At 39.7% G+C, this 10,083-nt stretch overlaps 1 protein-coding gene across 1 annotated transcript; it reads right to left on the reverse strand.

Annotated features, from left to right (window-relative positions):
• Window positions 1-3,849: 3,849 nt before the first annotated feature.
• On the reverse strand, window positions 3,850-4,299 carry LOC115957883. The gene has a single exon (XM_031076228.1). It carries the CDS (start codon window positions 4,297-4,299, stop codon window positions 3,850-3,852), a length of 450 nt encoding a protein of 149 aa, XP_030932088.1.
• Between the last annotated feature and the right edge of the window lie 5,784 nt (window positions 4,300-10,083).

The raw sequence follows: 10,083 nt of genomic DNA on the forward strand, positions 1-10,083 counted from the left end.
ATTTTCCCTTTGTGTCGTCCAACCTCTTTTTAAGTCCATTCACTATAACTTTGTTGACAGTTTCAGCTTGCCCATTTCCTTGAGGATAGGCCGGAGTGGAATATCTATTCTTTATTCCCAGGTCAGAACAGTATTGCCTGAAGGCTTTGTTATCGAACTGAAGGCCATTGTCCGAGATAAGGGTATAGCGAACCCCGAATCGAGTAACGATACTCTTCCAGATAAATCTTTTGACATTTACATCTCTGATATTAGCCAAAGGTTCAGTTTTGATCCACTTAGTAAAATAACCCGTGCCGACCAGCAGATACTTTTTGTTTCCTAGTATTTTAGGGAAAGGACCTACAATATCTAAACCCCATTGAACAAAGGGCCAAGGGCTGGAAAGAGGATTAAGAACTTCTCCAAGCTGGTGGATGTTTGGAGTGAATCTCTGACACTGGTCACATTTTCTAACATAGTCTTATGCTTCTTTCTGCATATTTGGCCACCAGTATCCTTGAGTAATAGCCCGGTGAGATAGGGATCTTCCCCCCGTGTGACTTCCGCAAATTCCTTCATGTAGTTCCTTTAGGAGTGACTCTGATGTCTTGGGATGTACACAACGCAGATATGGCCCAGAAAAAGAACTTTTATAAAACTTTTTGTCCTCGAACAACCAGAACCGATGAGCTTTCCTTCGTATTTTCTCAGCTTCTGCTTTCTCCTCGGGCAATATATCCCTTTCGAGGAATAGCAGTATAGGGTCCATCCAGCTCGGCCCTAAATTGACTTGATGGATCTGGAGCAAATCCTTCCTCGTTGGGGTAGGGATGCATAAATCCTCGATAATTATCACTCGGGGCAAATTCCGTGCCGAGGAAGTGGCAAGGGTAGCCAAGGAATTTGCATGGGTATTTCCACCTCTGGGGATATGTGATAAGTCAAAGGATTCAAATTTCGTTTGTATACGCCTAACTTGACCCAAATATTCTTGCATTCTTGTATCACGGGCTTCCAGTTCCCCTTTTATCTGGCCTACGACTAGTCTTGAATCTGAGAACATCTCCACTGCCTTTCCACCCATTTTCTGGACCATAGCCATTCCCATCAACAAAGCTTCATATTCCGCTTCGTTGTTTGTAGCCGAGAATCCCACTTTTCAATGGTGATCTTTTCAGGGGATACTAGAACTAGCCCCACTCCTGCTCCCCGTTGGTTTGCTGCTCCATCCACATATACTTTCCAGGATGAGGAGTCTTGTGTGGAGATTAGGCCAACCGATTTTTCATCCATGCCATATTGCTTCCTCTCTGCTTATTCTGGAAGTTCAGCAAACTCGGCTACCAGATCAGCGGGGACCTGGCCTTTCACAGAGGTACGAGGCATATATTTGATGTCGAAATCCTATAGAATCGTGCCCCATTTAGCAATCTTCCTAGTATAATCCGCGCTCTGAAGTATGAATTTGAGCGGTAATTGGGTTAGAACAACCACGGTGTGCACTTGGAAATAATGGGGGAGTTTTCGTGTAGCATGCACAACTGCCAAAATGGCATTTTCCAGGGATAAATAATGTACCTCGGCTTCATGAAGTGACTTACTTACGTAATAGATGGGTCTTTGGATGCCACTGTTCTTTTGTGTCAAAACAAAACTTACTACATGAGAGGCTACCGCCATGTAGGTAAACAGAACCTCGTCCACCTCCGGACTGGACATAATAGGCGGTCGAGATAGGTATACTTTCAGCTGCTGAAATGCTACAGTACACTCCTCGGTCCACTCAAATCCTTTCCAATTATGTAGTAAAAGGAAAAAGGGTCTGCACCTATCAGCTGACCTGGAGATAAACCGATTTAAAGCCGCAGTCATCCCTGTTAGTTTCTACACCTCCTTAGGATTCCAAGGTGCTTGTAAGCCATTAATGGCCTTAATCTGATTTGGGTTCACTTCAATTCCCCTGTGAGTCACCATGTAGCTCAAGAACTTTCCAGAGCCTACACCAAATGAACATTTTGAAGCATTTAGACATAACTTGTGCTTTCTCAGAATTCTAAAAATGTTTGCAAGATCTCCCACATGCTCAGACACCACTTTGCTCTTTACAACCATATCATCGATATAGACTTCAATGTTCCTGCCTAATTGTGATTCAAACATCTTAGTCATTATTCGTTGATAAGTAGACCCTGCATTTTTCAAACCAAAGGGCATCACTTTGTAGTGATAGTTTCCAATGGGAGTAACAAAAGCTGTCTTTTCTTGATCGTCCAAAGCTAACGGTATTTGGTGATATCCTTGGAAGGCATCCAAAAAGCTCATCCGAGGATGACCTACTATTACATCCACCAACTGGTCTATCCGAGGCATAGGGAAAGGGTCCTTGGGACAGGCCTTATTGAGGTTTGTGAAGTCTACGCACACTCGCCATTTCCCAGTCTTCTTTTTCACCACCACTGTGTTGGCTAACCATTGGGGATAAAAAACTTCCTTGATAGCCCCTGCCTGCTTGAGCTTGGCCACTTCATTTTTGACAGCCTTGATGTGCTCTTTTGACGGACGCCGAGGTGGCTGTCTCTTCAGAGTGATGGAAGGATTAACATTTAGATGATGACAGATGAAACTTGGGTCTATACCCGAGGCTTCATACGCGCTCCACGCGAACACATCAACATTTTCTCTGAGGAATTCAACCAATTTCTCCCTTTCTTGCAAAGGTAGTTTAGCTACAACCTGAAAGAACTTCTTCGGATCGTCGCCAACGATTACCCTTTCCAAATCTTCGCATTGCACCTCGTCGGCTGGTCCATTGAAGGGCAATGACAGGATTTCTAATTTCTATAAACCATTATCAGCGGTGGCCGAGGTCTCCGCCTCAGGCCGATGTTGGATAGCCGCTACCAGGCATTGTTGGGTTGCAGTTTGATTTCCTACAATCTCCAAAACCTGGTCTCTGGATGGGCACTTCATCTTCTGGTGAAGAGTAGAGAAGACGGCCCCTAGGGTATGAAGCCAGGGTCTGCCCATAATGGCCGTGTAGGGAGAGAAAACATCTATGACGATGAAGTCCACCTCCACCACATCTGTGTCGGTTTGCACAGGTAATCTAATCTGACCTTTTGGGATGACTATTTTACCCTCAAAACTCACCAGAGGAGAACTGTAGGCTGTTAAATTCTCAGGTTTCAAATTTAGCTCCCTATACAAGTCAAGGTACATTATGTCAGTGGCACTGCCTTGGTCAATCATCACCCTTTTCACATCATACCCACCAATTCTCAACGTAACCACTAGGTCATCATCATGGGGCTATATGGTTCCAACTTTTTCCTCATCTGAAAAACCTAACACTAATGGGATGCCCATCTTGGCTCTCTTAGGCATTGAATTAGACTCCTCGGTTGGACAACGGGATACTGACATTACCCTGGAAGGACAAGATCCAGTCCTCCCCGGGGCAGCAAAAATAACGTTTATTGTGCCAAGGTGGAGTCTTGAAGAAGCATCTCCTCGAAGCTCCGAGCCCGTTTGGCTTGCTCGACCACTGGAATGATGCAAGAGTTGTTTCAACTTCCCTTCTCGGACTAACTAGTCCAAATGGTCCCATAAATTTCTGCTATCCTTAGTTGTGTGTCTATGATCCTGATGATAGTGACAATAAAGGTTCTAGTTACGTCTCATAGGATCTCCTGCCATTTTATTTGGCCATTTAAAGAACGGCTCATTCTTAATCTTCTCCAATACCTGTTGCACTATCTCTCGAAACACAGCGTTAATCACCTGGGTATTGGCGGATCTTGACTGCCCAACAAAGTCTTTCCGAGGTCGGTTATTATTGTATCGGTCCGACCTGAAATCCCTCATCTCTTAAGGGATCACCTTAGTCTTTCCTTTCCCCTGCAGTTGGTCTTCTTCTACTCTTCTGTACTTGTCAATCCGATCCATCAGTTGGCGTACACTAGTAACAGGTTTACCAGTTAGAGATTTTCTCAAATCATGCTTGGTTGGAAGACCAGCCTTAAAAGTGCTAATGGCCACATCATTGTACTCTCCCTCTATTTCGTTAAACATCTCCCAGTATCTATCTGAATAAGCTTTCAGAGTTTCACCCTCCCGCATGGACATAGACAATAATGATCCCAAAGGCCGAGGAACCCTGCTACAAGTAATAAAGCAAGCACCAAAAGCCCGGGTGAGTTTCCGAAAGGAGTCAATAGAGTTCGCCTTTAAACCGTTGAACCACCTCATCGCCACTGGGCCCAAGCTAGATGGAAAGACCTTACACATCAAGGCCTCATCTTTGGAGTGAACGACCATCCTTTGACTGAAATGGCTGACATGTTCTTCTGGGTCTGTTCGACCAGTATAAATGGTGAACGTAGGTTGATGAAATCACCGAGGAAGGCTTGCATCTTCTATGTTTCGTGTGAAGGGTGACTTAGAAACTTGACTCAGCGCCTTATTCATGGCATCGTTCCCCAAGCCTTTGCAAGGCGAGCTTTGTATCTACGTCTATGGTGGTGCTTCTCTTTGTAGGAAAATGTCTCGCTGGGCGGAGTTCTAGATCTCCTCCTATAACTAGAACCATCTGTCTCTTCAGAGGACAGTTTGGTGCTAGGCGATGAACGTCTTCGCCGAGCATGTCGCAATTCCCTCCTTAACTCGTCGATTTCACGTTGCATGTCTCTGTCATTCTTTGCATGGGAAACATGGCTCTTCCCTCAAGATTGACTTTTACTGAGTTGTGTGCACACTTCCTTCACGGCCTCCTCTCCGTTCAAGGCTCCTGCGCGGATTGCCATGCTGAGAACCCCTTGATTTTGTTTGATGTAGATCAACGTCTACCTGGTGTGGTCCTGCTGCTGCCTGGTGTGGACCTGCCTCCTCCATCGTGAACGTTGTAACCGAATCTCCTTTAGAATAGATCAAGCCTTCCCACAAACGGCGCCAATTGTAAGGATTGAAATTGGATTGGACCCAATATAGGATTGGGTTTTAGCCCAAGAAGTCCAAACAATAAATTTATAGAGCGTGGATGAAAGAACTAGATCTACTCTATAAGAAAAACGATAAAATTTGCTAATTTAAGGCTACTAAACAGAAGTAAGATAAGAAAGTCTATCCTCGGAATGGGTTGAGGAGCTTATACTATTTTGTCTTCTTTATCAACAAAGTTTTACAAGAGTTTACAGTCTTATCGTAAAAATCGCTTGATTTCTTCTCCCATCCTCTTTTTAATACATCTTCCCATGCTATATACTACAATCTTGGTGTCATACCTACCATACACGTGTAGGTTAGATTCGGGAAACTTCTTCCTGTCCCATCCAACACTTCCCAGAACCATCAACTAATAGCTGTAAGGCTACTTGACCACTGTTCATGCATCACCTCCACATTAATGCGGCCAGAGAGTTGGTTGGGAGGTATTTAATACAGAGGTAGCAGCTTTTTAAAGATATTTGTTGCCCTTCTCCTTTCTTACCCTTTGTCCAACGTCCAACCCTTAGTTGCGATGTAACTTCGAAGAAGGTCCATGATGATATGACACTTTTACTGACCTCGGACCTTTGTTGCCGAGAAGGCTTTTCTCCTCGGACATTCATTGGACTTATCTTCTATTATCTTTACTCTTCTCTTTACTCCGTTTCCCTTATAATCTCATCTGGACATCCTCGGATGGTCTAATGTCCTCGGATTGGGCCATAGGCCCAGTTAGTACAGCCTTAACAGTACCTCTTGATTAATTGGCCCCCACAATCTATATTTTAAATAATTATTAAATTAATTATAAAAAGGGTTTGTGGGCCCTACAAAGGGTTTGGGTTTTTGGGGCTCCATGTGGATATTGGATTTGGCTTCGAAAGGGAAACGAAACAGTAATGAGTGAGTTAAGTGATAGTCAAAGTGTCAGTGTTTTGGTTGGTGTTTGATAACAAATTTGAGCGTGTTAGAAAATGGAAGGATTACAGGACCCTTTTTACATTGGGCCTAATATCAGTCTTCGGAAGCCCAAATTGAGTCACTTTATTTATTAGTCTACACCTAACTTCATTAAAAGGCCAGCCTATATTGCTCACTAGCCCAATTAAAAAAAAAAAAAAAAGAATGGATAAATTGAATTCTATAGTTTCATTAGTTTCAAATTGATCCTAAAATTCTAAAATTTATTAGTCTACATCTATCTTTTCTTTCTAAGTTTATCCTCAATATCTTGCTAGATTCAAAATTAGTAAATGGGGTTTGTGTGATCATTAATGAATGTTAACGAGGATATTCAATATGAACTTTTGACCGCAAGTAGCACTAGTAGCTAGGGAATTTATATCTATCCATTTATCTACCTATAATCCATAATATAGTAAAAAAGATGGATCCCAACGTAAATACACTTTTAGTCCCTATTTTGGCTTTTTTCTATTTTGGTCCCTACATTTTCAGTTTACCACTTTTAGTCCCTAAATCAATTAATGCGTAATATTTAAGTCCTTACTGTCACTCTTAACTAACAGAAAAAGCTGACGTGATTGACGGCACATTAAAATAATAATTTAAAAATCAATTTTGGTGTTAAAAAATGCCAAATCAGCATCTAAATTAAAAACAAAATTAAAAATGCTGCCAGATCAGCACCTAGTTTTAACTAAATGAAAAAAAAATTAAAAACAAAAAATCACATGAATTGAGATCTAAGAGTGACTTGATCAAGAATAATAAGAACACAAACCAAAAAAAAAAAAAAAAACAACAACAACAACAACAACAACAACCATTCAAGACCGAATTCTACATCAAATAGCTAATCCACATGATTTTCACAAATCAAACCCATAAACCCAGTAAACAAACCAATCTCCAACAAACCCATAAACCTATATTTTCTTAGGAAACATACACAAAATAAACCCAAAAAATTTAGTATCGGATCTAGGTATGTTGTTTGAATTGTGTTAAGGCTCTGCAACTGAAATAGCAAATTTAGCCTAAGTCCAAGTCTGTGGTTGAGGCGTTGAGCCATACAAGCATGTACAGCCAATTAAAAAAATGTTCGAGTTCCACCTACTACTATTGTAGCAGTGGCCTCCTAGTCTTCTCTTCGCAATATGCTGCAGCAATACCATTTGCTTGATCAACAATCCAACGGCTCCAAATCGCTCAAACACGTCACCCATTTCCAAACCCCTCCTCCCAAATCTCCCAAATCTCCAACTCCAAAATACTCTATACTTCGGAGCTAAAGCTTAACGAAGCAGCCAGCCGTGACTCCTCTCCGGACATAAAAAAATCTCAGATCCTTTTCTTCAATCTCATACACACACGCAAAAACAGAGTCTAGCTCCGATTCCGGTGAGCCAAAATGATGCCGTCGGAGCTCTAACCTCGCTCCTTCCGCCCTTACATCTTTTCCTCCATTAGCGCTCCTTCTTTCTCCTCCTCCTTCAACAATGGCTCCCCTTCTTCGTACTCCTCTCCCGATTCTAACCCTAATCAAAGATTCCCCACCACCCCCTCTTCCAGATCGCTAAAAAACTCTCAATTCTCAGCAACATCCTTCGCTTACAACGCTCGATGGAATGGTTGTTTGTGATGTGCATGAAATATATACAATAAAGTACTCACATATCTACATATTTAGCCTTACTTTTATGTTATTTTGTGACTGATTATATATCTTCTTTGTGTTGTAGGTAACAAGGGCTTTACAAGCAAAGTGGGGCTAGGCCAATTGAATCAAGCCAACTTACATCCAGCCAAGCATGAATTCAAGAAAATACCAACCCAATTAAATTTAAGTCCAATTGGATTAAGGAATCAAAAGAAATTTGCAACAAATCCAAGTCCAATTCGGATTAGGATTCCAGACTGCACATCAGTTAGTATTTTTGGCATAACTTTCAGCTCAGATGTCAAATCAATATGATTCAAGTTAGGCTGAAACGTTAACTTAAAGGGATACAACTTTGTAGTTTACCAAAAATCCAAATTCTGATGCTAAATGGGCCAAAACTGTCGGTTAAGTGAAGCCTAAAAATCTGGGATTTTCTCCAAACGGGAATTCAACTTGTAATAGGATTCCTTGACCTATTTAAAGGCTCTTTAGGGCAAAATTCAGGGGGGCGGAAGCTAGTGCTAGGGCTGAGGGCTGAGAGCTGAATGTATAGAGAGTGCGGCTACTTCTTTGGTTTTCTTCCATGACAGTTAGTTTTATTTTATTTGTCTAGTTTAATGTTTAGTATTTTATTTTTGTGTTTTCTTTCAATTATTATGAGTAACTAAATTTATAATTAGGGTTGAGGATGAAACCTTGTTAAGGATTATCAGTAATATTTATGTGATTTGATTTTTCCCATAATAATTGTTCTTTAATGATTTAAATTGTTCTTGCTTCATATCAATTGACTAAGATGGGATTCTAGATATGAGTTCAATCATGTTTTTCTCATGATTTAGGATTTGTCTTAATTAATTGAATGCTTGGTTTATTAATTCTTGATTATAAAATTGGATATCGCTTGTGATTTGTCTGTCAATGGATACAATTTATGATTTGATTTTTAGAATTGGATATATCTTGTGATTTGTTTGGCTACAGATACAATTGATGATTTGGTTTTATACTTAAGAAGCGAAGAAGAACATGCTTTAGATTCTTAAACATAAGTTTTAATGATGATATTTTCCATGATAGCAAGATTGATTTCTAGATTATCATGTAATGAGTTGGGAAAAATTAATGATCATAAATATATACTGATATGACTTACAAGGCAGATTCCAAAACCTTAATTCCTTTCCCTTGATTGTTTACATCTTTTCATTGCTTTATATATTTTGCTTGGTTTAACTATTTGCTTAATTTTATTATTTGCTTAGTTTATTTTATTGTAACCAACCAATTTTTATTTAAACTAGATTAGGATTAATTTGGTTAAGGTTTAATTAATTTTCCTACGTTCATACAAGTCCTTGTAGGTTCGACCTCGTTCTTGTCCAACTATACTTCGGTACGGTTCGTACACTTGCGAGTATTTTAAAATTTCACAACAGTTTGAATTAACATTCAAAATTGAAGTGGGTTTTTCTTTTTGATCTGGGTAGTCTCGGATTTGAGCGATTACTTCGACAGGGTGTTCTTGTGGGTGTGGGGTTTCTTTGGTTGGTGTGTTTGGATTCGAAGATGGGTTTGGTTTGTTTGCATTGTTGTAATGCAAACGAAGCTTGGATTGTGGTGTTTTGATCTGTGTCGGGTGGGCTTGATTTACTGTTGAAGATGGCGTGGAAGCCATTAGAATGAGAACCAAGAAGAAATTTCAAGATTGAGTTTAAAGAAGACTCCAAGAGAGACAAATAATTCTGTTTGTATGTAACATCTTGGCTTGTGTTCTTGTTCAAGACACAAGATCCAATCATGTGATTTTTTGTTTTTAATTTTTTTATTTAATTAAAATTAAAAAATTAATTTTTTTAAATTTAAATGCTGAGGTGAAATTTTTTAATGCCAAAATATATTTTTTAAATATTATTTTAATGTGCTATTAGTCACATCAACTTTTTTATTAGTTGGGTAACGGTAAGGACGCATTAATTGGTTTAGGAACTAAAAATGATAAAATGAAAATGTAGGGACTAAAATGGAAAAAAGCCAACGTAAGGATTAGAAGTAAAAGTGCATTTACGCCATCCCAAAATTGGTGAATGCACTTCGATTTTATTCGGTCTAATTTGGCCTTATTCGGTCTAATTTGGTCCTATTCGGTCCACTTCGGTCTTATTCGGTCCACATTGGTTTTATTTGGTTCACTGTGGTCCTATTTTGTCCATTTGTTCTTATTCAGTCTACTTTGGTCCTATTCGGTCCATTTGGTTTTATTCAGTCCTATTCTGTCCACTTTGGTCATTTGGTTCTATTTGGTCTAAGTCGGTCCGCTTCGGTCCAATTTGGTCCACATATATATATATATATATATATATATACACACATACATACCAATAAGCAATTATATGGTCATTTTATCTGCTTATCAAAAAAGAAAAAAAGAAAAAATGGTCATTTTATCTTTAACAACAGAAGGCAAATAATTTTCCAAAAAAAAAAAAAAA

Source organism: Quercus lobata, chromosome 2 (assembly GCF_001633185.2).
Source record: "Quercus lobata isolate SW786 chromosome 2, ValleyOak3.0 Primary Assembly, whole genome shotgun sequence".
NCBI lineage: Eukaryota > Viridiplantae > Streptophyta > Magnoliopsida > Fagales > Fagaceae > Quercus > Quercus lobata.

What these genes read in the sequence shown, in the direction of transcription:
- LOC115957883 (XM_031076228.1), bottom strand. Translation starts at nt 4,299, where the DNA reads ATGGTCGTTCACTCCAAAGATGAGGCCTTGATGTGTAAGGTCTTTCCA.